This window comes from Scardinius erythrophthalmus (assembly GCF_964197995.2).
Source record: "Scardinius erythrophthalmus genome assembly, chromosome: 16".
In the NCBI taxonomy this organism is placed as follows: domain Eukaryota; kingdom Metazoa; phylum Chordata; class Actinopteri; order Cypriniformes; family Leuciscidae; genus Scardinius; species Scardinius erythrophthalmus.
The window spans coordinates 28,953,328-28,980,767 of NC_138236.1; the positions used below are offsets into that span (position 1 = coordinate 28,953,328).

The 27,440-nt window shown below is 45.2% G+C and overlaps 1 protein-coding gene across 1 annotated transcript in view; it reads right to left on the minus strand.

Annotated features, from left to right (window-relative positions):
* adcy2a (adenylate cyclase 2a) overlaps window positions 1–27,440 on the minus strand; it is a 207,921-nt gene that overhangs the window by 89,464 nt on the left and 91,017 nt on the right. The window contains exon 3 of the mRNA XM_081387821.1: window positions 7,096–7,257. Coding sequence (XP_081243947.1) covers window positions 7,096–7,257 — 162 coding nt within the window. The remainder of the gene's footprint in view (window positions 1–7,095; window positions 7,258–27,440) is intronic.

Consider the following 27,440-nt stretch of genomic DNA (forward strand, 5'->3'; position numbering starts at 1 on the left):
GCAATGAGAAATGAAGGGATTTGTGTGTAGAGTTTTGCAGTGACAGTTCAACAAATCTGACTCATGTGTCGAAACAGGGAATAGTGTTAATAGTTTAGTGAAATGGGTGTGCTTTTTGATAAATGGCGTTATGGTTTTGAAATTTTAGTTCAAAAGCCTGGTTATAGTGTTTAAGCAATCGAGAAAAACTGTAATAGCTGCTTCTCATAATAGTTTGAAACGACAAGAAAAGCAAATTTTGTATTATTCTGTATCAAAATAATCATGTTGAATACAGACATAGTGTGTCTAGTTGCACAAAATAACAGGACATGCTGTGCAGTTTAGTTATGCAGGTCACAGTTTTGACTCACTTTTAGAGTAAATTTATTTTTCAACAACAACATGTCATGTTAGACATAAGAATCATTGTTAGCATTGATATGAATCATTGACTTTTTTTTTTTTTTTACATTTGCATGGATGGAAAAAAGACTGCAATGACAACAGACACCCGCATTGCCAAGCGCTTGAGTGATGGGGTTATGAGATAACCCCTCCCCCTCATAACCTTTAAACTTTAGTTTAAAAGCATACAAAGAAAATTTTATCGGCCATCACTTCTAGAGAATTATAGCGCACACACTGGACCAAGATTAAACTTTCTAGACTGCATGCGTCGACCGCTTGCATTCTCTCACGCTGTCCAATGGGGTATACTTTGAAAGGCTACACGTTCAAATGCTAATTATACTTAGGGCTTTATGTTGTTCCAGACCTATGTATCTTTCTGTGTTACTTGAATCACAAAAGGAAAAGTTTTGAAGATATTCTCACTACTCTTTCAAACAATGAAAGTGGGGCTGTCAAGCTTCAAAAATGACAAGCACACACACACAAAATAAAATAAAAACATCTTAAGGTAGTCCATGTGGCCTGTGTGCTAATGTTAAATAGCTCTGAGCACAGATTTCATGAATTATGTTGAAATTAGAGAGTATGCTTGGAATAGAAGTCCACCCTGCTTCACCAAAGCGCTCTCATGAATTATGAAAGAGATTTCATAATCGAAACTGTAATTTTTGAATGGACAACTTTGACTGTTTATATGCCCTAAACGTACAAGTGTTCCACTGAATTTAAATATTTATTGCCAAATATATACACTGCCATTCAAAACTTTGAGATCGGTAAGATTTTTTATGTTTTTAAAAGAAGTCTCGTCTGCTCACCAAGGCTGCATTTATTTGATTAAAAAAAAAAAAAAAAAAAAGTAATGATCCCGTGGTGACCTCAAAAGATCTGAAAATCAACACACTTCCCCCATGCAAGACAATAAAGGGCCTTGTGTCAAAGGACTAATGGTAAGACAGATGTGTTCCTGCATTTAACTCGTAATCCAACTATCCCAACATGTACAGTAACAGGACAAAGAAAAACTTTGTCCGGCAAAGTTGACGCTTCCATGGGTGTGTGTGAATTTGTCCTTAAAAGATACTTAAACTAGAATATTGATGCTCATTTTTCCTTTCTTACAGATGAGACACCTTCCTGACTTTAAGCAAAACTCGCTTTCAAGCTAACCTTGTTTAAATTTCCCGTGGACAACATGATCTCTGGAAGAAACTAAGCTTCAGCTCACGAATGCAAAGAGAATCTCCACACACACACCCACACACATCCATCCTTACTCAGCACAAAAAATAAATAAATGCAAGTATTAATTTTATCAATCATTAGATGCATTTTAAGCTTATATGCCCCTATTAAGGTGATGTGATTTTTTGCTGGCTCTCAAATGATTGTAAATTTTGCCATTCTCTGATCTTCTCTCTTCTTCTTTTTCTACTTTTGTTATTCTGTATATATATATATATATATATATATATATATATATATATATATATATATATATATATATATATATATATATATATATATATTATTATTATTTATTTATTTATTTATTTATTTATTTTTGCTTCTCACAGATCAAATCACTTTAATGTTTGATTTTGCTGCATGCTTTTCATACTGTTTAGTACTATATAGAATAAGAAAGTTATTCTTCTTGGCCAGAAGAATAACCTTCCTTAAAGAGTTGATAGAAGTGTACTGTCAGTTCAGTGGATGAACTTCCACATCTATTTGAAATTAATTCTGCTAAAATTAATTCTGAAGCTGAATATCTAGCCTATATACACCGGTCAAAAGTTTTGGATCTGTAAGATTTTTTACGTTTTTAAAAAACGTCTCCTCTGCTCACCAAGGCTGCATGTATTTGATAAAAAAAAAAAAAAAAGTAACATTGTGAAATATTATTACAATTTAAAACATTGTTTTCTATGTGAATATACAGTAAAGTGTAATTCATTCTTGTGATCAAAGCTGAATTTTCAGCATCATTACTGCAGTCTTCAGTGTCACATGATTCTTCAGAAATCATTCTAATATGCTGCTCAAGAAGCATTTCTCATTATTATCAATGTTGAAAATAGTTATTTACATTTTTATTTCAGGATTCTTTGATGAATAAAAAGTTCAAAAGAACAGCATTTATCTGAAATAGAAAGCTTTTGTAATATTAAACACTACTGTTCAAAAGTTCAGTAAGAATTTTTATTTAATTTTTTGGGGGAAAGAAATTAAATCAATCAATACTTTTATTCATCAAGGATGAATTAAATTGATCAAAAGTTACAGCAGTGATATAGGGCACAAAAAGGGTGACAATACTCACCAAAATTTTGTAATGAAGTATATTCACTAGTTTTATACTGATGGATACTGTAAAAGAAAACAGTCCATAATATTGAATGGCTATATGAAACTAGCCTCAGACTATCAGAATAATGCAATAAAATACCACAATTCACAGGGACACAAGGCACCTGCACCACCTGGGTGATAAATTAAATGGTGAATAAACTATATTAATTTGGTTCCTACCAGTACCAGGCGAGAAAGGTAAAGGTAAATAGCCGAAAGCGTGCGATGTTCCGCTTCCGGGGTCATGGGCATGACTTTGTTTACATAAGGTCTCTAGAGAAGGTGGAACAAAGGTTATCATCTTATTTAGACCATAGTGACGGTCAGAGTGAGGTCGAAACAGATCAACAACCTTGGTGGCGTGGCTACTTACTATGCAGCGCTCGGGCCGGCTTTATCTGATTTCAAAATTCAATGAAGATGGACGCCAATAACATTACGATGTCCAGCAATCGATTTAAATAGTAGCTTACATGGGGTTAAAATGGGGTTTAATTTGTCATTTAATGAGATGTAGCCTAATACAGATCCGCCAATGGATTCAACGTGTATATGAATGGTACAGTGGTAGAGCGTTCGCCAGTCGTGTCAGAGGTTGAGAGTTCGAATCTGCCCTTGAAGTTTTCTCGTATAGTTTTTTTTCTCTCTTCAAAACGATTATGTTCATCAGTGGTTGTATATCAAGCAGGGACATGCAAACGTTTGAATTATTTTGTTATTTCAACAGAACAAATAGAGAGTATCCGCAACGGATTGAAGCGCGCGTCGAGTGAATACAATGCAGTGTGCGCGCGAGCCACACGAGTAAACACTGTATCTGCGCCACTGATCGCAGCAGCAACGAGCACTTTGATCACTTGATTAAAAAAAAAAAAAAACACATTTCAGCGCTAGTATCTTATTTAAAAAACGAACTAAATGAATGCTCTGCCAGTTAACTGGAGATGTTTTATTTAGAGAATTTGTAGAATTGGTACATTCAGGGGGGAGGGGGAGACGGGGGAGCTTTACAGGGGGTATGACTTATCTAAATGAGATGTAAATGAGCCCTATTGTCATTCCCAGAAGCGTGAGAACTTGCCAATCTTTAGAAGCAGATTTCTACCATTTCAGTTTTTTTGAGTGCCTACCTTCAAATGGCCACAACTTCTCCAAATATTATCAGATTTCCATGTGTTATACATCGTTGGAAAGCTTGAATACTACACTTTCAGAATGTGAATAACTCAAAATGCCCCAGAACCGACTTGTGTCCCTACTTTCCGTGACTGGTCACATATATATATATATATATATATATATATATATATATATATATATATATATATATATATATATATATATATATATATACATATACACACTCACCTAAAGGATTATTAGGAACACTTGTTCAATTTCTCATTAATGCAATTATCTAATCAACCAATCACATGGCAGTTGCTTCAATGCATTTAGGGGTGTGGTCCTGGTCAAGACAATCTCCTGAACTCCAAACTGAATGTCAGAATGGGAAAGAAAGGTGATTTAAGCAATTTTGAGCGTGGCATGGTTGTTGGTGCCAGACGGGCCGGTCTGAGTATTTCACAATCTGCTCAGTTACTGGGATTTTCACGCACAACCATTTCTAGGGTTTACAAAGAATGGTGTGAAAAGGGAAAAACATCCAGTATGCGGCAGTCCTGTGAGCGAAAATGCCTTGTTGATGCTAGAGGTCAGAGGAGAATGGGCCGACTGATTCAAGCTGATAGAAGAGCAACTTTGACTGAAATAACCACTCGTTACAACCGAGGTATGCAGCAAAGCATTTGTGAAGCCACAACACCCACAACCTTGAGGCGGATGGGCTACAACAGCAGAAGACCCCACCGGGTACCACTCATCTCCACTACAAATAGGAAAAAGAGGCTACAATTTGCACAAGCTCACAAAATTGGACAGTTGAAGACTGGAAAAATGTTGCCTGGTCTGATGAGTCTCGATTTCTGTTGAGACATTCAGATGGGAGAGTCAGAATTTGTCGTAAACAGAATGAGAACATGGATCCATCGTGCCTTGTTACCACTGTGCAGGCTGGTGGTGGTGGTGTAATGGTGTGGGGGATGTTTTCTTGGCACACTTTAGGCCCCTTAGTGCCAATTGGGCATCGTTTAAATGCCACGGCCTACCTGAGCATTGTTTCTGACCATGTCCATCCCTTTATGACCACCATGTACCCATCCTCTGATGGCTACTTCCAGCAGGATAATGCACCATGTCACAAAGTTCGAATCATTTCAAATTGGTTTCTTGAACATGACAATGAGTTCACTGTACTAAAATGGCCCCCACAGTCACCAGATCTCAACCCAATAGAGCATCTTTGGGATGTGGTGGAACGGGAGCTTTGTGCCCTGGATGTGCATCCCACAAATCTCCATCAACTGCAAGATGCTATCCTATCAATATGGGCCAACATTTCTAAAGAATGCTTTCAGCACCTTGTTGAATCAATGCCACGTAGAATTAAGGCAGTTCTGAAGGCAAAAGGGGGTCAAACACAGTATTAGTATGGTGTTCCTAATAATTCTTTAGGTGAGTGTATATATATATATATATATATATATATATAGTTTTGTTCTTCCCCAAAGATGCCAAGCAGCAGTTTGCCAAAGTGTCTCTCACTTTTGTGCCTGGGGCATTCCAGATGTTAGAGAATGCACAGATTTCAAGAGTCTCTCTATCCCGGACCAAAAGACATATCATGAAAGGGAGAGAAAGAAATCGAGACTGTGTGAGAAATAAGTAGTAGAAATAGTATTTGAGAGAGTCAGATAGGGTTCTTATTGTGTAGTCTGAGACAGGAACAATTGCACTGAATGCAGAAATGGACACTGGAAATGGAAAATTCATTGACTTTTTTTATAATTACATTAAGGGTTTCTGCTCATATAAATTTTGACCTTTTACAGAAAATTCTAAATACATATTATTGTACGCCCTTCACAGAAATTGGCTTCTATGGAAAGGTCACATTTGCTTGCTTACAGTACGTGTTTATTTGAAGATAGAAGCAAGTTAGCTTTCTGGATTTTCATAGCAAGCAATTGGATTGAAAATGAAATCAGAGACCATGTGCAATGCGATTCATGTCAAGGAAAATAGAAGAGATTGAAACAAAATGAATAAGGGCAAACGACTTTGGTAAAATCTAATGACAATGATTTATAGAATATGAAAATGCCTAAATAAGGAACATAATACCAAGGGAAGGTCAGTCTCATCTAATATTTACTGCTAGTTATATTTAGTCTTGGGTGAACAGATGTCCCCGTCTTCTGGGGACACTCAATGTTTTGGATGGCCTTCTTCAGATGGAGCTGTCCTCAGAAATGTCCCCATTTTTTACTGTTTCTACAGTGAAATAATATCTAATGCAATATATATTTCATATGCATCATTTCAAATTAATTATTTTAAGTTTCACAAAAAAAGCTTTAAAATGACATAATTAGATCACCATTACCTTTGTGTCTAAAGTACACTGAAGCTCATATTTGCTTATGAAACTGTAAGAATACCAAGCAAAGGAAAGAAAATAATATATATGTTGTAAAAAAGTCCCCATAATTGCACAAATGTAATCCAACAAAGAGATTACGTACATACAGTCTCGGTTTCTCTTTACTGCATTAAACCATGCAAAAAAAAAAAAAAATCATATTATTTAGATGATGCACATTATTATCAATTCTATTTTATTATACATTTCTATTTTAGTTTTGGACGCATGCTGACATCATTGTCAGTTGAGAAGCATTAGTTTGAGGGGAACAAGTTTCACGTGTGTTGATAACTAAATGTCATCATGCCACAATATGATACACAATAGTTCATCACAGCACTACATCATCATGGTCAAAATACAACAGCAAAAAATGTCCTTCTTTTTTTAACCCTTGGATAATAATTGGATAATAGCATTATATTTGAGTAATACATTTACCACTGAACTAGAAATTCTCCCATGTTCCTGTTTTCATTTGAGAAATCTGGTTACCTTAATTAAGACTGATACCACCTCAGTAATTTTCGTGAATTATGTCAATGAATATCCATCATATTATCAACACACCGAGAGTTTTTTCAAAAGTAATTTATCAATATTACAATAAGCACCCAATTTATAAACAACAAAATGCATCCTCTGGCTTAATAAGCATTTGTAATTGTTCCCAGAGACACATGCACAATCACAAGCAATTGGCAATGGTTTCAACCGACAAGGCAAACTTAAGCAGTTGGCGCACAGGGTAAAGCTCACAGCTCTTGGCACGCACATAGCAAGACAGACGGGAGAGCACTGACCTGCCATACCAGGGGCTCCACATGGTCGACTGTAGAGGAGAGGCAGACACTGAGGACAACAGTATGAGAGAACGCGGTGATCACGCTGGCTATGATGGCATCCCTCATGGAGAAGGGAAGCATGGTGTATACAACAAAGATGATGAACAAGAAGAAAGACACCTGGAATCAGAGTAAACAGAACAAGAGACAGCAAAACATTATGACACATAATTTTGGTTATATCAGGTATTAGTTGCGTCTAAGCAAAAACATGTTGAACTGTGCTCTCAGTTTTGACAGTTTAGGACAGGTAAATTTTATTTCATTTTAATGCTGTAATTTTATTTCTTATTGAGTAAGTTCCATATCGGTTGGCCAAAATAATGGTTTGAAATTGTGTTTTGTTTTGTGCTAAATTTGGCTGAAAAACCTTTGTGACAACTTAACACATTTGTGAAAACATGACCCACTACAGTATGTGCTCATTGATCTGTATCTTTTTCCTGGGCAATTAAAAATGGAAATGTTTGAAGTAATTTTGTTGTAGCCAAGACTTAGGTATGTGCCTAGAGAAATTGATGTTAAAAATATGTGGGGGTATTAACACATTCACTGGAGTAAAAAGTGTGACAACTCGCCCTGGTCTCCTCTATAATTGTGAGCTTGTTGATTGTGTGTTGTGCAATGTGAGTCAGTGGAACATTGTAAGTCTCTTGTTCTCAATCTTGTGGGTGACAAGTTGTCAAGACTGATGATTGATATGTTGTTTAGAGTTTCAATGTGTTGGTTTAACTATGCTTATATTGTGTAATTTTGTTTATACAAAGCCTCCAGTGACACCTGCATACTCAAAAATACAAAGTTCTGTCATGGCAGACTGATAGGTCCTTAACTCAATCTGCTTGCAATCACATTATTCTCTACATGGCACAGCTGATTGGTTCCTACTGTATCAGTAGCCAGTGATTATATTGCTCAACCTTCAAATACTTAGGGCCAGATTTGCGGACAGCTTGCCCTAGCGGAAACATTCTTTTGCTGTAAAAAAAAAAAAAACGCCAAAAAAATAAATAAAAAAATGGCATACAAATGTCTCAGGTTATTCATTTAACAATGGTTCCCTATTTTTTGTATTTTATTTTTATCTGTGTTTATTTAATTTCCTTCTTGAATGTTAATGTTAAATACATTAACTGTAGCTGAAAAAAAAATAAAGAACTGTTTATTTAATTTGTATATTATGTTGTGTTTATGTAATGTGTATCTTTGTTCTTATTTTTTAATAATGAAAATAATAATAAAATAAAATAATGACAAAGATTTTTATCTTCGCCACTTTGGACTAAATGTCTCCCTTTTTTGTTACCTTGTAAGGCTTTGTTTTTTAAATATGGACATTAGTTTGGCTGTAATGCTCAGTCACTTGCAAAATAGTATAACCAACATGAAAAAGAATCGTGATAAAATCGTGAATTGTGATTTTCTTGAAAAAAATCGTAATATGATTTTTATTAACCATACGGCCCACCCCTATTTCAAACAGGGAAGGAGAAAACCGTTAATAAAAAGAATTTATGAAAAGAAAATAATAATAATAACCGACATCAAAATCCATTGAATATCGATTACTTTTTTTGAAGAAAACAAAACAAAAACAAAAACAATAACAACAACAACAACAACAACAACAACAACAAAAAACAATAATAATAATATTAGAAAATGATAGAAAGCATGGAGTGAAAATACAGGCATTGTGAACTGTCATTAGATAGATGTAATAGAACTTTCCCCCTCCACTGCTGTGTGCTTTTGTTTAAGCAGTGTTTGTTTTTCTGGTGATGTTATTTTGCACCATATTTGCACCATATTCAAAACTTCACAGTCAAGGGATATAACCCATTGCTATTTGGGTACATGTAATACCTCTCAGACCTCGTTCATGAGACGTGTTGCCTCTCATTGCATCTCTTTCCTTTATGTTATTATAAACATCACTGAGGTAAGATAAATAAATAAATAATAAAAAAGAACTGTATTTTTTACTTAATCTTCCTCAGCAGATCACTCTAACTTCAAAAGTAATTGGACAAGGCTCATCGACTGCTTTCTTTCTTTGTGCATTTATAGGGATGTTCTCTTTACATCAGAGTGCTTCAGATTTCTCAAATGGAACCAGGAACTATTTTACACTTTGCAGTAACCAGCTTATTATTCCCATCTTCTGGTCAGGTCTCTCTACATTTTGTGGTCTTCTGGGTGTCCTTGCCAGTGCCGTTGTACTTTGGAAACTTTGTCAAAGACATCGACAAAATATTTCTACGAATGACTTCTTTGTGTTTAACCTGACAATCATTGATCTTGTTTTCCTAAGTGTCTTGCCTTTCGGTGTCTATAACTACATGCTTTTGCACAACTCAGAATTTGAATACTTTAATAATTTCACATATTCACTACCCATGTGCGGAAGACCTCTCTTCATGGCTTGTGTCTGTGGAGATTATTATTTTGCTGTGGTTCATCCCATCATCTACATCAACAGCAGGAGAACTGTTATTATCAGAAAGGTAATCGGCATGATCATTTGGTTGTTGATCATTTGTTTTGGATTTCTTATGGTCATGAATCCTTGGCTTTTTACAAGCACTTTTACATCTACACCTCTGTTTATTTCCCTACCTGTGATTGGTTTTTGTGACATCTCAGTTTTGCAAGCTTTGAAAAAACCTGATCCTTCAGGGAAAAATCATGTACATCCCCAAAAGAAGAGAGCCCTGCGTACCATCAATAACAGTTTTGTCTTGACTTTTACCGCTTATCTGCCACCAGCACTTATCTTTTCATTCGGACACAATTTACCAATAAGTTTTGATATTTACTACTGCACTTTAATGTTTACTGCAATATGTTCCGTTGTCTTGGGAGGTGTCATTATGCCAGTTCTTTATCTGGAGAGCATAGGTCAGCTCAACATACAAAATATTCTAGAAATAATAAAAATGAGGAGATGAAAATGGAATGGAAATAGACTGGAATGCCTATAGTCTATCTTTATGGTCTTACAATTATAGTCATAGTCATTACTGAACTTGTCTGAAAATAATTAATTTTCAAATGGTAAAAACTAGAGACATTTGTTTTTATATATTGGAATTGTGTTCATTGAATATGATAATATATTTTGTGTTGACTTGTATACTATACAAACAAATACAATACAGATTTTGATATATATGAAGAGTTCAGATGCAAAAGCCTCTAAGTGCCATCTGAATTTTTTTTCTAGAATGATCATTTTTATCAAGCTCGTATATTTAAGTTCAGCAATTTCACTTAAATAGCAATGAAAATTACCTATGAATCTGCACTCTTCATATGTACATCTAAATAAAGTGTCTGTAATTAGTTAATTTATCATGAATCATTATCCTAATTTATGTTAGAGTAAAAAAATAAAAAAATAAAAGAAAAACACTGACACAAACAAAAGGAAAGCAATGACATATTTATTTCTGGGTAGACCTAAGTAAAACTACAGAATGTTAGGGTACAAAAAGGTTTCTCCACTTTGCCTTTCTTTACTAAAAATAAGTATACTTCAAGTTAATTTGATTAAGTATAGTTCAAGTATAAACTTTATGTAGTAAGTATACTAATATCAATGTACTAGAGCAGGGATCAGCAACTCCGGTCCTGGAGGGCCACTGTCCTGCAGAGTTTAGCTTCAGCCCTGATAAAAACTCACCTGCCTGTATCTATCTAGTAATCCTGAAAACACTGATTGCCTTGTTCAGGTGTGTTTAATTAGGGTTGGAGCTAAACTCTGCAGGACAGTGGCCCTCCAGGACCGGAGTTGCTGATCCCTGTACTAGAGGTATACTTGTAAGTGTACTGTTGCAATACTTGGGACCAAATCGGCACACATTTTAGTGTATTAAAATATACTTTAAGTGCTTTGCTTTTAACTTTGAGTACATAACTAGTTTACCCCTAAGTCTTTCGTTTGTAGTGCAACTATACTACAAGTGATTTATAGGTATACTGATAGTTTACTCAAATACTTGTAGTAATTTTTTAGTTAGCAGTTACGTGCTCAGGGAAAATATGAGTTCCCTTTCGTGGTCACTCCGAGTTACGTCGGATGACGACGATTGGGGTTTCGCTTAGAAGCCTATCACCTTCGAGTATTAGAAAACGAGCCAATGGCAATGAAATGCCATGGGTCTGCGGAATTTGCATAGCGTAACTCCGCCCGCCGCAGGGGGTATATAAGGAAGTACGCGAGCACAATGCAGACATGCTTTCGCTTCGGAGCCGAGAACTTCTCCACTCCTGTAAGCCAAATATTCTGAGTTAGTCTTCTCTTACCTTCGAGACGAGCGAACTCTCCGGTGTTGGTGTGACGGCGATTTCAGCGAGTGCTCACTACCCTGCTGGTCTGTTCAGTGATCTGACAGTTAGTGTGTTTCTCCCTGTTCGCTTCAGCATCTGCGGAGTTTATCCTCTCACAAAAAGAGCTTGCACGCGGCACGTCTTTTTAAAGATGCCTCGCCCGTGCACTTCTGGTTGTGGTCGCGAGATATTTTTCTCTGATGGGCATGGACACTGCTTAGCGTGTTTGGGCGTTGATCACGCTAAAGCAGCGTTCATGGATGACTCATGTTCTCACTGCGGGAACATGACCATCTCCATGCTGCGGTCGAGACTCAATGAACTCACCAGAGCGAGAGTCCCCCTACCCACACCCCGATCTACTGACTCCGAGAGGGCTAGTACTTCGGCTGGTGGCCGGGGTGGACCTGAGGGTGACTGTGTGGGACATACCGCCGACACGTCCGCGGTCCACACACCCCTCTTCAGCAGTGGTACCCGCGAGTGTACAGACTGAGACCGCTGGTCCCTCTTCGGAGCCCCAGCGCGTCTCGTTTGGAGCTCCAGAGGAAGATACTATGTCGATCGCGGCATCACAAGGTGGGCGCGAGTCCTCGGGAAGTGAGGATTCGGCTGCGTTGCCGCCCTCGGGCGTGTCAGCGTTGCCCGAGTCTGATCCCGAGCTGACCGCCATGCTTTCCCGGGCAGCCGCGGCCATTGGTGTTGAGTGGTCCCCGCCACCTGATCCAGTGCGCTCGCGGCTGGACGATTGGTTTTTGGGAGCGGCCGCTGACACCCGTCGCCGCCCAACCCCAATTCCTTTCTTCCCGGAAGTGCATGAGGAAGTCACGCGGTCCTGGAAGGCTCCCATGTCTTCCCGTGATCGTTCGTCGGCTTTCTCCGCCTTTCCTCCCCTCGATAAAGCTGATGCTTGTGGGTACACTGGGATTCCCACGGTTGAACGTTCTGTCGCGATGCAGCTGTGTCCGGCAAGCGCTTCATCACGTGGTGATCCAAAGCACCCTTCCAAAGCCTGTAGATTCTCGTCTACTATGGTGGCGAAGTCTTACAGAGTGGCGGGACAGGCAGCTGCTTCACTGCATGCCATGGCCATCTTACAGGTCTACCAGGCCAAGATGCTCCGTGACATGCACGAGGGTAGGACAGACCCAGGGCTCTTTGATGAGCTGCGCGCCGCCACTGACCTTGCTCTCCGGGCGACGAAAGTGACCGCGCGCTCCCTGGGTTTGGTGATGTCCACAGCTGTGGTCCAGGAGAGACACCTGTGGCTGAACCTGGCCGATATGCGTGAGCCTGAGCGGACTCGTCTGCTCAACGCTCCCATATCCCAGGCCGGCCTTTTCGGCGGTGCAGTCGAGGACTTTGCCCAACAGTTCTCGACTGCTCAGAAGCAGAATGAGGCCATTAAACATATTCTGCCCCGGCGTGCTGTTGCTGCTAAGCCACCGGTTCAGAGTCCTCAGCCTGCTCGCCGCCGAGGGCGCCCTCCTGCGGCTCCCGCCCCTCCCGCACGGCCCCAGCAGCAGTCATCGGGGTCGCGTCGTGGAGGAAGCCGCAGGAAGGCGCCACAGCCCTCTCCAGCCCCGCCGCCCGCTAAACGCCAGGCTAAGCGGCGCTCCTGAGACGGGCAGCTCAGGATTGGCTTTCCTTTCTGTTCAGGAGGTGGTAGCAGGGCCACTCCTTCCCCCGGTGGAGGGCCGGGGGAGAATCTTTTGTTCTCCACTCCCCGCTGCTCGTCCCACGACGGGCAGCACCCTAATGTGGTTAAAGACAGAATCGAAAATCCCAATCCTGAGCCCACAGAGCCCGAGGGCCGCAGTGCGCGCCACCCTCGGGTCCCGCCACTGCCGCCCTCCTCTGTCCCAGAGGTGCGGGATGACAGCACGCGCCGCCCACGGGCCTCGCTCCTCTCATCCCCCTCTGTCGCCAGACCCCTGCCAGAGCACGCCCCCGTGGGACGCGCGCCCTCCCCTGGCCTCCTCTGGCAGGACGCGGTTAATGACCGTGCCCCCGCACAGGGCCGCTATGCCACCCTCGCCGGTGCCGGTCATTCCGCCTCGCTGCCCCACCGACGGTACGTCTGTGGTTCGTATGACCCCGCTGGTGCACTTTCTGGAGGCCTGGCTAGAGCTTCCCAGACTGTCCCGCTGGGTCGCGAGAACCATCAGGCTCGGCTACGCGATTCAGTTCGCGCGATCTCCTCCCCGCTTCAGGGGAGTCCGCTTCACTATGGTCGGTGGCAATGCCCCTGTCATGAGAGCGGAGGTCGCCACCCTGCTGGCGAAGGGTGCGATCGAGATTGTCCCTCCAGCCGAAATGAAGTCCGGCTTCTACAGCCCTTACTTCATTGTACCCAAGAAGTCCGGTGGGTTACGGCCGATCCTCGACCTACGCGTCTTGAACCGCTCCCTTCACAGTCTGCCGTTCAAGATGCTAACGGCCAAACACATCCTCCAGTGTGTGCGGCCGCAGGATTGGTTTGCAGCGATCGACCTGAAGGACGCCTACTTCCATGTCTCCATTTTACCTCGACACAGACCGTTTCTACGGTTTGCTTTCGAGGGACAGGCATACCAGTACGCGGTTCTCCCTTTCGGACTAGCCCTGTCTCCTCGCGTCTTTACGAAGGTCGTCGAGGCAGCCCTTGTTCCCCTCCGGGAACACGGGGTTCGCATCCTGAACTATCTCGACGACTGGCTGATCCTAGCTCACTCTCGAGACCAGGTTTGCGAACACAGGGACCTAGTGCTCCGGCACCTAGTTCGTCTGGGCCTTCGGGTCAACTGGGAGAAGAGCAAACTCTGCCCCGTGCAGAGGATCTCTTTTCTCGGTATGGAGATCGACTCGGTCGCCATGTGCGCGCACCTTACGAGCGAGCGCGCGCAGTCACTGCTGACTTGTCTTCGTCAGTTCGAGGGCAAGAGTGCGGTTCCACTGAAACTTTTTCAGAGGCTCCTGGGGCATATGGCATCCGCAGCCGCAGTAACGCCGCTGGGATTGCTTCATATGAGACCGCTTCAGCTTTGGCTTCGCGATCGAGTCCCGAGGTGGGCATGGCAACACGGCACGCTCCAAGTCCCAGTGACTCCAGCCTGCCGTCAGACCTTCACCCCGTGGGCGAACCTCAATTTTCTACGGGCCGGAGTGCCCTTAGAACGAGTTTCCCGGCATGTTGTTGTATCAACAGATGCCTCCAACACGGGCTGGGGCGCCATGTGCAATGGTCATGCTGCCGCGGGCTCCTGGACAGTACCCCAGCGCCTTTGGCATCTGAGGTCGCTTCGAGCCATTTATATCCCGGGACACCTGAACCAGGCGGCCGACGAGCTGTCTCGAGTTCGGCCTCTCGCTGGAGAATGGCGACTCCATCCCCGGACGGTTCAGCTGATTTGGGATCAGTTCGGCGACGCACAGGTAGACCTGTTTGCCTCCCACGACTCGTCCCATTGCGACCTGTTTTATTCCCTGACCGAGGGCACGCTCGGCACAGATGCACTGGCGCACAGCTGGCTGCGGGGCCTACGCAAGTATGCGTTTCCCCCAGTGAGCCTTCTTGCGCAGACCTTGCGCAAGATCAGGGAGGACGAGGAGCAGGTCATTTTGGTTGCCCCGTATTGGCACAACCGGACCTGGTTCTCCGAACTAGTACTCCTCGCGACAGCACCTCCCTGGCCAATTCCTCTGAGGAAGGACCTCCTTTCTCAGGGACGGGGCACCCTTTGGCACCCTCATCCCGATCTTTGGAACCTCCACGTGTGGCTCCTGGACGGGACGAGGCAGGTTTGAGTACCTTACCACCTGCGGTGGTGGCTACCATCACTTCCGCTAGAGCACCGTCCACGAGACATGCCTATGCGTTGAACTGGAACCTCTTCGTCAACTGGTGTTCTTCTAAACGAAGAACCCACGAAATGCCCGATCAGTGTCGTGCTTTCCTTCCTGCAAGAAGGGTTGGAGCGAAGGCTGTCTCCCTCCACCCTGAAAGTGTATGTTGCCGCCATTGCCGCACATCACGAAGCAGTTGATGGTAAGTCTTTTGGGGAAGCACGACCTGATCGTCAGGTTCCTGAGGGGAGCGAGGAGACTAAATCCTCCTCGTCCTCCCCTCGTACCTTCTTGGGACCTCTCAGTGGTTCTAACTGCCCTGCAGAGTGCTCCATTTGAGCCTTTACAGTCAGCAGAGCTTAAGTTCCTGTCTATGTAGACAGCGCTCCTGGTTGCATTGGCCTCCATCAAGAGGGTAGGGGACCTGCAGGCATTTTCGGTTGACGAAGCGTGCCTGGAATTCGGGCCGGCTAACTCTCACGTGATCCTGAGACCCCGGCTTGGATACGTGCCCAAGGTTCCTACCACACCCTTTCGAGAACAGGTAGTGAACCTGCAAGCGCTGCCCTTGGAGGAGGCAGACCCAGCCTTGGCACTGCTCTGTCCAGTACGCGCCCTTCGTGCTTACGTAGACAGAACGCGGTGTTTCAGGACCTCAGACCAGCTCTTTGTCTGTTATGGTGGGAAGCTGAATGGAAAGGCTCTCTCAAAGCAAAGGTTATCACACTGGATAGTGGATACCATTGCGTTGGCATACCAGCAGCGAGGTCGTCCGTGCCCCCTTGGTGTGAAAGCCCACTCCACACGTAGTGTGGCTTCCTCTTGGGCTCTAGCGCATGGCGCCTCGCTAACAGACATTTGTAGAGCTGCAGGCTGGGCGACACCCAACACATTCGCGAGATTTTATAATCTCCGAGTAGAGCCAGTTTCTTCTCATGTACTCGCTTCAACCAGCCGGTGCTAGATTCTGCTCAGGTGTCTTCGCTTGCTCGCCATTCCCCTCCACGGACGGGATACGTGCGATATTTTCCTCAGGTGAGTCTGATAAGCTCTGAGTTTCCTCCAGCACTGCTTATGTCAACGCCTGAGTTATGCCAAAATTCCATACTCAGCTTTTGCGCTTGACTAGGTGCCACCATGTGCATGGTCCCCCCTCTGGGCGACCCCCACATGTGTATTCCGCTGTAAGTCTCCTTGTGAGCGTGTGTCTTTCCCTTGGCAAGCCACCTTGCCACCCCTGGGGTTTAAAATTCCACCTGCGGCTGGACACCTCAGTGATCTTCCATATGCAGCCTCTGGCCATATGTGTATTCTAAGTCCCCCCCATCAATGGCTGGGCATGATTGCATATTTCTCTCTGGAGATATGCTTCCCAGTGTACCTTGGTATCCCTGTGTTAAGTAGGACTCCTTCGTTCGTGCTAGTCTCACAACAGGGAGCTCAGACTTACGCAGGGCACTGGAAGACAGCCGAGGTGGCGTGATTAGACTGGAACCCCAATCGTCTTCATCCGACGTAACTCGGAGTGACCACGAAAGGGAACGTCTCGGTTACGGATGTAACCCTCGTTCCCTGAGTGGGAACGGAGACGTTACGTCTTCCTGCCACTTCCGCTGTACCGCTGAAAAACGCCTGGGGCCAGTCTCGGCTCCTCAGCGAAGGCATGTCTGCATTGTGCTCGCGTACTTCCTTATATACCCCCTGCGGCGGGCGGAGTTACGCTATGCAAATTCCGCAGACCCATGGCATTTCATTGCCATTGGCTCGTTTTCTAATACTCGAAGGTGATAGGCTTCTAAGCGAAACCCCAATCGTCGTCATCCGACGTAACGTCTCCGTTCCCACTCAGGGAACGAGGGTTACATCCGTAACCGAGACGTTTTCAGCTGCTTCTTGAATAGTATCAGCTTTTAATTTTTAAATTAAATGTAAACATCTGATATCATTTATCTGTTTTTCATCTTTAATATCGCAAAATCCAGCAGTTTTAGGGGTGTGTTTATCCACTGTCTGTATATAGGCTGATTGCTTGAAGAAGCAGTGTACATACCCATTTTGTTGTTTGGAGTTGTTTGGAACACATTCTGTGATTCATGCAAAAAATTCACTCTTTGTATTTGCTGGCACTAAGCTGGACTGCGGAGGATTTTTTGCACAGCTGATTTCACAATGCATATAATTATAATTATATACCATATGGTGTGTCAGATTTTGTCACCTAGATGGTAAAGGTGGCTTTAAGTGTTTTAAGTAGCTATCCATTATAAGCAGTTCCTGTCACGGTTCATGAGTGCGCTGCTTCCTGCTTGTCTCGTGCATTTGTTATTGTTGTCTGTGTGCCATGTGCGTGTGTGTGTGGGTGTCACCGTATTAATTATCAGTTAATCACATCATCCGCAATCAGCTCAGCGCCAGCTGTCACTCATCTCCTGTTCCTTTAAAAGACTCACTGAATCCTTCTCTCATTGTCAGATCGTTGGTCGATGTTTGTGCCGTGTTTCCCGTTTGAGTTGGTGTCTTCCTGGAGTCCTGTGCTGTTTGTTCTTCGTGTCTGGTTCCTGTCTTCACCTTCACGCCGTTTCACCGCCGGATTCATCACGACCATCTAAGTCCCTGCGTCACCCTGCTACAGCCGTCTGACCCTCACGATCTGCCTGAGTCTACTTCTGTTCTGAGTGTTAATAAACGTACTTTCTTGAGATCGCCTGCATTTGCTTCCTTTTTTCCCAGCACGTCATGACAGAACGATCTGACCAATCGATGGGAGCAGCAGGCGAGACCCAGATGTCTATGGAGGCTTTCATCGGCACTAGCATGCAACGAATGGACGCTCAAGAGGAGGGGCTTAACAACAACGGACGTGCCATACAGGCACTGGTGACGCAGGTGTCCGAGCTAACCCAGCAAATTCAACATCTGCGCATGCCCACTGCGCCACCCACGCCGTTCGTGCCCCCCGTTCCAGCTGATCCGCTCTCCCAGTCTGAACCTCGGATGCCAGTTCCGGAGAGGTATGCTGGAGAACCTGATTATTGTCGTGCTTTCATTACCCGTTGTGAGATGCATTTCGCCCTACAGCCACGCACGTTTGCCACGGAAACTTCTAAGGTGGCATTCGTTCTCACTCTCCTGACTGGGAGGGCGGCCCTTTGGGGTACGGCGGTGTGGGCGAATAGAGATCCCTGTTGCGTGTCGTTCCAGGCACTCGCGGAAGCCATGAGGGAAGTCTTCGACCGCGCGGCGGCCGGGAGGGAGGCTGCTAGGAGGCTGGCGGAACTCAGACAGGGTAATCGCTCTGTATCGGACTACGCCATTGAGTTCCGCACCCTGGCCGCCGAGTGCCAATGGAACGACACGGCGCAGTGGGACATGTTCCTGCATGGGCTGGCTGACCGCGTTCATCAGGAGATCTACGCCCTGGACCTCCCGACGACCCTCCACGGGTTAATAGAGCTGGCGCTGCGGGTGGACTCCAGGCTTGGCCGGATGAGTCGACGCGCGCCAACCGAAGCTCCAGTCCACTTCTTCAACCTCCCGAGGTCCAGTGGCACCGACGCGGTCAGCCCCATCAACGACACCGAACCCATGCAGGTGGGGAGAGCTCGGCTTTCCCGGGAGGAGAAGGAGAGGCGGAGATCCCTGGGCCTTTGTTTGTACTGTGGAGGATCTGGACATTTTCTGAACTCATGTCCGTTAAAAGGCCCAGCCCGGCAGTAACTATGAGGCTACTGTCGGGTGGGATCTCCGCTGCTAAGACCTCAGGAACACCATCAGCGACATCTACTCTCCTCCCGGTTAGACTTAGATGGTCGCATCACCAACACCACTGCCACGCACTCTTGGACTCTGGGGCGGAAGGTAATTTTCTGGATCATCACTTCGCCATCAAACATCACATTCCTCTACTACCACTCACCCAACGCATCTCTGTCCACGCACTCTACGGCCAAGACCTCCCTGTCATTACCCTGTCCACTGCTCCTCTCACACTCACCACCTCCGGAAACCACACTGAAACCATCACCTTCTACATCATGGACTCCCCCCTGGCTCCCATAGTACTTGGACACCCCTGGCTCACTCAACACAATCCCAAAATAGACTGGCAACACAGAACTATCAATGAATGGAGCACTGAATGTCATAAGTCTTGTCTTTTGTCTGCCTGTTCGTCTGTTCCCATGTCTGTCTTACAGGAGAAAGCAGCGGACTTGTCAACCGTGCCCGAGGAGTACCACGACCTGAAGGAGGTGTTTAGTAAGTCTCGAGCTGCTTCTCTTCCTCCTCACCGTCCCTACGACTGTGCTATAGATCTACTGCCAGGTAAATCTCCGCCTAAGGGCAAGTTGTATTCACTTTCTGCTCCAGAAAGGGAGGCCATGGAGAAATATATTTCTGATTCTCTGGCAACCAAATTCATTCGCCCTTCCTCTTCTCCTGCAGGGGCGGGGTTCTTTTTCGTGGGGAAGAAGGACGGATCCCTGCGACCTTGCATTGATTACCGGGGACTGAACAACATCACGGTAAAGAATACTTATCCTTTGCCGTTGATGTCTTCAGCCTTCGAGAGGTTGCAGGGAGCGACTCTCTTCACGAAACTGGATTTACGCAATGCTTATCATTTGGTCCGCATCAGGGAGGGTGATGAATGGAAGACCGCCTTTAATACCCCCAGGGGACACTTTGAATATTTGGTTATGCCCTTCGGGCTTTCCAACAGTCCAGCGGTCTTCCAGGCACTCGTCAACGACGTGCTGCGAGATATGGTAGATCAGTTCATATATGTTTACCTGGATGACATATTGATTTTTTCTTCATCTCTCCAGGAACACGTGCAGCACGTCCGACGAGTGCTTCAGCGGTTGCTAGAGAATGGGCTTTTTGTCAAGGCGGAGAAATGCGAATTCCACGCACAGTCGGTTCAATTTTTGGGGTACGTTATCTCGTCCGAGGGGATTCGCATGGACCCTGACAAGGTTAAGGCTGTGGTAGAGTGGCCAATTCCAGATTCCCGCAAGGCCCTGCAGAGGTTTCTGGGATTCGCCAACTTCTACAGACGTTTCGTCCGTAATTTCAGCCAACTAGCCGCACCTCTGACTGCCTTGACCTCCCCCCGAACTACGTTCAGGTGGACAGACGCGGCTGGCTCCGCGTTTGCCAAACTCAAGGACCGCTTTGTTTCGGCCCCTATTCTCATCGCCCCTGATTCCTCACGTCAGTTCGTGGTGGAGGTCGACGCGTCAGAGGTGGGGGTAGGAGCAGTGTTGTCCCAGCGTTCCCCCACGGACGAGAGGATGCATCCTTGCGCGTATTTTTCACACCGTCTGTCTCCTGCCGAACGTAATTATGACATTGGTAACAGAGAGTTGTTGGCCGTCAAGCTAGCGTTGGAGGAGTGGCGCCACTGGTTGGAAGGGTCGGGGGTACCTTTTATTGTTTGGACCGATCATAAGAATCTGGAATACATTCGTACTGCTAAAAGGTTAAACACCAGGCAGGCTCGGTGGGCACTTTTTTTCGGTCGTTTTGATTTTTCTCTCTCGTACCGCCCGGGTTCCAAGAATATTAAACCCGATTCTTTATCGCGACTTTTTGATCGTTCCGAACGCCTGGTTACTCCCGAGTGCATTTTACCGGAGAGTCTATTTGTCTCCACACTCGTATGGGAGGTCGAATCGAAGGTCAAGAAGACCTTAGAAGGGGTAACGCCCCCGGTCGGGTGTCCACCGAACCGTTTATTTGTGCCGGAGGAACTACGGTCTGAAGTTATTCAGTGGGGTCATTGTTCCAACATAGCCTGTCACCCAGGAATCAATCGCACGAGGTTTTTGGTTAAGCAGCGATTCTGGTGGCCACGGATGGCCCGCGACATTCACGATTTTGTTTTGGCTTGCTCGGTATGTGCCACTGGTAAGACTTCCAATCGCGCGCCAGATGGGTTACTCCAACCGCTGCCAGTCCCTTCGAGACCCTGGTCCCACATCGCTCTAGATTTTATTACCGCCCTCCCGCCCTCCCAGGGCAACACGGTTGTTTTGACCGTGGTGGACCGGTTCTCGAAGGCGGCTCATTTCATTCCCTTGCCCAAATTGCCGTCAGCCAAGGAGACAGCGGTTGCCGTCATTGACCACGTCTTTCGTTTACATGGCCTTCCGATTGACGTGGTCTCTGACAGGGGTCCCCAGTTTGTGTCCAAATTCTGGCAAGAGTTCTGTAAATTACTGGGCGCGACTGTTAGCCTGTCCTCTGGGTTTCACCCTCAGAGCAATGGCCAGACCGAGAGAGCCAACCAGGATTTAGAGAGAATGTTACGGTGTTTGGTTTCCAAGAATCCGACTTCCTGGTGTCAACAACTGTCTATGGTGGAGTACGCCCACAATACGTTACCAGTGTCATCCACGGGCCTTTCTCCGTTTGAAGGTAGTGTAGGATACCAGCCACCTGTTTTTCCCAGTCTGGAATCTGAAGTCGCGGTTCCCTCCGCACACGCCTTTGTCCAGAGGTGCCACCGCACCTGGACTAGAGCCCGTGAGACTCTACTCCAGGTGGGGGCGCGCACTAAGGCTAACGCCGATCGCCACCGGTCTAAGCCTCCCGTTTACATCGTCGGTCAAAAAGTTTGGCTTTCTACTAAGAACATTCCTCTCCGTTCCGTCTCGAATAAGTTAGCACCCAAATTTATTGGCCCGTTCACTGTCACCAAGATTATTAGTCCGGTGGCAGTCCGCCTCAACCTTCCTCCAGCGTACAGGAGGATACACCCCGTGTTCCATGTCTCCAAAATTAAGCCTGTGTTTCGATCAGCAATTAATCCGCCTGTACCGGTTCCCCCACCGCCGCGTCTTGTAGATGGGGAACCGACGTATTCGGTTAACCGTATTCTGGACACCAGGCGGAGGGGACGAGGATTCCAGTACTTGGTGGACTGGGAGGGTTACGGTCCGGAGGCGAGGAGTTGGGTTCCTGCGAGAGACATACTAGATCACTCCCTTATTGATGATTTCCATCGACAGGTAAGGGAGTCTGGGGACGCCAGGAGGCGTCCCTAGGAGGGGGGGTACTGTCACGGTTCATGAGTGCGCTGCTTCCTGCTTGTCTCGTGCATTTGTTATTGTTGTCTGTGTGCCATGTGCGTGTGTGTGTGGGTGTCACCGTATTAATTATCAGTTAATCACATCATCCGCAATCAGCTCAGCGCCAGCTGTCACTCATCTCCTGTTCCTTTAAAAGACTCACTGAATCCTTCTCTCATTGTCAGATCGTTGGTCGATGTTTGTGCCGTGTTTCCCGTTTGAGTTGGTGTCTTCCTGGAGTCCTGTGCTGTTTGTTCTTCGTGTCTGGTTCCTGTCTTCACCTTCACGCCGTTTCACCGCCGGATTCATCACGACCATCTAAGTCCCTGCGTCACCCTGCTACAGCCGTCTGACCCTCACGATCTGCCTGAGTCTACTTCTGTTCTGAGTGTTAATAAACGTACTTTCTTGAGATCGCCTGCATTTGCTTCCTTTTTTCCCAGCACGTCATGACAGTTCCACCATGATCAATGATCGTAAATAAATAAAATAAATAAATAAATTATATATATATATATATATATATATATATATATATATATATATTCAATATATATTCAAAATGATTTTAAAAATGTTTAAACTTACATCTGTAACATGGACTAAAATAAACATTGATTGATTGATTGATCGATCTTAATTATACTTGTATGTAGTACAAACATTTTTGACAGGTTTTTTAATGATATAGCAACTCCATATTTAAAACATCTGAAAGAATCTGAATTATTAATCTACACACCTGTGAGCCATATCCCTCACAGCCAAAGCTTGATGCTTTTCACAGTCTCTCATTCACAAGTTATTATGAGACTTACAAGACTTCATTGAGGTAAGACAAACATTTTTAATTTCTTTAAATTAGGGCTGGGAATCAAAAAAAAAAAAAAAAAAAAAAAGAATTAATTGCACAATTTGCTGTACTTAACTGAAATTAATTGCATTTCCCCCAAGCTTGTAATCATCAATATTTAAACTTGGAATCACCTAATTAAATTAAACAACACATGAAAAAAAGGAACAGAAAATAGCCCTATATTAAAATAATATTAAACATCATTATATCAATATATTATTCTTTTTCAATAATCAATCAACATAATCAATTTAACAATTTTTTTTTTTTTTTTTTTTTTTACTAATTATCAAAATAAAACATAGTTCTACAAAGCTATTATTACCAGAGCATGTGATCAGAGCAAGTTATTTTACCATTGTTGCCCAGCATGACTATACCAGCTCAGTAGGGCTATTGTAAACAGAAGTCTACTACAGAGAAATTTCACGTTATTTGAGCGGACTTTACTTTTCCAGCGCGTAATCGGTACATGATTGGTGCGTTTGGGCCGTTAACGACAGAGCAGAACACGTAGCGCAAACACGGAGCGGAACACTGAGCAGAGAGCGCAGCGCAGCGCACCCACACACTCACACACACAGAGATGGGCGGCATATATTCTGCTTATATTTTCGGCCTTTTTTCTCTTTCGGCCAAAAACCGAAAATGCCATTCGGCGGCCGAAAATTCGGTGCATCCAGCTTAAAATCAACTGGTATGGTATTTGAATTCAGCTTTGCTAATTGTACACAGCATCTTTGTTTTGTCAAACGCGCCATCAGGCAACTTTTTAAATGCAAACATTCCTCCTAAAACTCCATCCTTGTACTTCTCCATCATGACACGGTGACTTGGTTCGGCACACTCGCAATAGCAGCTGCAACAGAAAGTCATTAAAACGAGGCAAAAAAAAAAAAAAGTGCTGCGTTAATTGTGTTTTTTTTTTTTTATGCGTTAAACATCACAAATTAATCGCAAAGATTAACACGTTAATTCCCCCAGCCCTACTTTAAATATAAATTGTTTAAATGTGATGACACTGGAATTAGTTAAGGTCAGCAAATTTTGTAGATTTCAATCTACAAATTCATGCTAACTAAAATGGCATTGTAGATTTAATCTCATTGTAGTGCAGTTTTAAAATGTATTGGGCATTGTAATGGTTATTGGAATATTTACTTTAACACATTAAGTCTCACTGGGATGTTTTCTTTTCTATTTCAGCTCGGGAAATTTTTGTGCTAAAAATGTTGGCAGAGACATTATCATTCCCGCAGGATTCATCAGATTTTTCAAAAAGACTATTTTTTGCACTGAACAGCCAATTGTTCCTCTGTTCTGGTCAGGTTTCTCTGTTGTTTGCTTACTCTTGGGTTTCCCAGAAATTCTCATGATACTTCAGGAACTTTGTAAAAGACACCACTGCGCGATTTTCAAAGTAGTCGGGTCACTGTTCTTTTCACACTGCATGACCATCTGGGGTAACATTCAGTGCTGCTGTGCTCACACTGCATGATGGATCGGCGACAGGGGGTTTCACACTGCATGCCTTTACAAAAGAAAGAATCACCGCCAACTTCTGTCTGGTCTGCAAACGTACACGGTTACTAACGTAACCTCGGTTCTCTCTAGTAGAGGGAACGAGTACTGCGTAAGAGTATCTTACGCTAGGGGGAAAATCCTTTTTCCGTGAGATATTGAAGCCAAAAATTATCCTTAATTTTGTAATAATGTAAAACGCGTTGCGGCAGCATACAGACATAGGCAAGACGGCTCGCGCACCTATTGGCTGTTCTGCGGCAACTGCAGCAGCCTATCGAGCGAGGCCTGGCGTGACGTCAGACCCAATGAGGGCGCTTCGCGCCTGCTGCGTCACGTCCCGCCAAAACAGGCGTGGCTTAGGCCTATAAATACGGCTCACAGGCAGCTGATAACTGGTTTTTCATCCTCGAAGCAACCATAGCATATGCATGCACGGCAAGATACGCAGTACTCGTTCCCTCTACTAGAGAGAACCGAGGTTACGTTAGTAACTGAGTACGTTCTCTTACGAGAGGTCTCTCGTACTGCGTAAGAGTATCTTATGCTAGGGGACTTAATGCAAGACGCCGTGCATGCTGGGATCTGACACCAAAGACCCAAGGGCGAAAACCCGGGGTTCATATAGTGCACAATCACCCAGGGAACTCACAGGGAGTCCGGGAAGAGGGAGGGGCGAAGCCGCGCTCTTCCACATATAGCAGCGTCACTTAGACGCGGATTACATCATACAGACAGGGCGGGGTACGGCCTGAACTGATGGGGAAATGTGGGTCTTATACAGTTTGCCCATAGCATTTTTTTTTTTTTTTACGGTCGATCAGTGAGCTGTGCTCAGTAGACGCAGCATTCTGAACCGATAGCATCAGTATAGACAATACTGGTCATTTAGACCAGTGGTTCTCAACTCCAGTCCTCGGGACCCGCTGCTCTGCACATTTTGTATATCTCTCTTGTCTGACACACTCAAATCAGTTCATGTAGTCTCTCTAAACGAGCTGATGATCTGGTTCAGGTGTGTTAAATAAGGGAGACATACAAAATGTGCAGAGCAGTGGGTCCCGAGGACTGGAGTTGAGAACCACTGATTTAGACCGACAGCAGCCTGGCCTGTAGGGCGGGAACCTCTAGGTTGTAAAACCTTATAAATGTAGACGGGGAGGCCCAGCCTGCCTCCATACATATATCTTGCAAGGCAATCCCACTTGTCCAGGCCCACGATGAAGCCATGCTTCTCGTGGAGTGCGCTCTGACACCCAACGGGCATTGCATGCCCTTGGAAGTGTACGCTAGCGCAATAGCGTCAACTATCCATCTGGAAAGGCTTTGTTTCGACGCGGCTAGTCCCTTAGAACGCCCGCTGAACGAAACAAAGAGTTGCTCTGTCTGTCTGAAAACAGAAGAGCGAGACACATAAGCTCTTAATGCCCTGACTGGGCAAAGGAAGCTCACATCTCCTTCCTCATCAGAGACCGGTAGGGCTGACAGGGAAATGACCTGTGCCCTAAACGGTGTGTTGAGGGATTTTGGAATATAACCGTGCCTAGGTTTGAGTATAACTCTTGAGTCATTAGGCCCAAGCTCCATGCACGTCGCACTTACTGAGAGCGCGTGTAAGTCCCCTATGCACTTCACTGAAGCGAGAGCCAGAAGGAACACCGTCTTGAAAGACAGGTGTTTAAGATCAATCGTCTGCAAAGGCTCGAATGGGCCACCTTTCATGGCTTCCAGCACCGTAGAAAGGTCCCATACAGGGACTGAGGGAGGTCTGGGAGGATTCAGTCTCTTAGCTCCTCTAAGGAAGCGGATGACTAAATCGTTCCTTCCTACTGACTGACCAAGCGTTGTTCTCGAGAACGCTGCTATAGCCGCCACATAAACTTTGAGCGTGGAAGGGGTCCTTGCCCTTTATCCAACAGCTCCTGTAGGAAGGAGAGTACCTCCGTCACCCCACAGTCTGGGGGTGACACGCCACGAGCTGCGCACCAGCCGGAAAACACTGACCATTTCGAGGAGTAGAGACGTCGCGTAGACGGAGCTCTAGCCTGCGTGATTGTGTTTAACACTCCCTTTGGGAGGTCAGCAGGTACCCGTTGATGGCCCAAACATGAAGGGACCACAGCTCTGGGTGAGGATGCCAAATCGAGCCATAGGTCTGAGAGAGGAAGTCTCTCCTCACTGGCACTGGCCATGGTCCGCTCTATCACCTGAGGCAGGAGAGAGATGGGGGGAAAAGCATAGAGCGGGTGGCGGGGCCATACATGAGCCAGCGCGTCCCTGCTTTTGGAGAAAAATTCCAGACAGTGAGCGTTTTCTTGAGACGCAAACAGGTCTTCTTCCGCTCTGCCGAATTTCTTCCACAGCAGTTGGACTGTCTGTGGGTGTAGAGACCACTCGCCTGCCGGAACATTGTTCCTGGACAGTCTGTCTGGTCCTATGTTTAGGAGCCCTGGCACGTGCGCTGCTCTCAGCGAGAGCAGGTTGTGCTGAGCCCACACCAGGAGGCGTTCTGCTAGCATGTGCAGGTTCCGGGACCTGAGGCCGCCCTGGCGATTTATGTAGGACACCACAGACATGTTGTCCGAGCGGACCAGGACGTGGTGTCCTCTTATTTGGGGACAAAAACGCGTCAGCGCGTTGTCTACTGCCAACATTTCGAGGCAGTTTATGTGCAGAAGCTTCTCCCGTTCTGACCA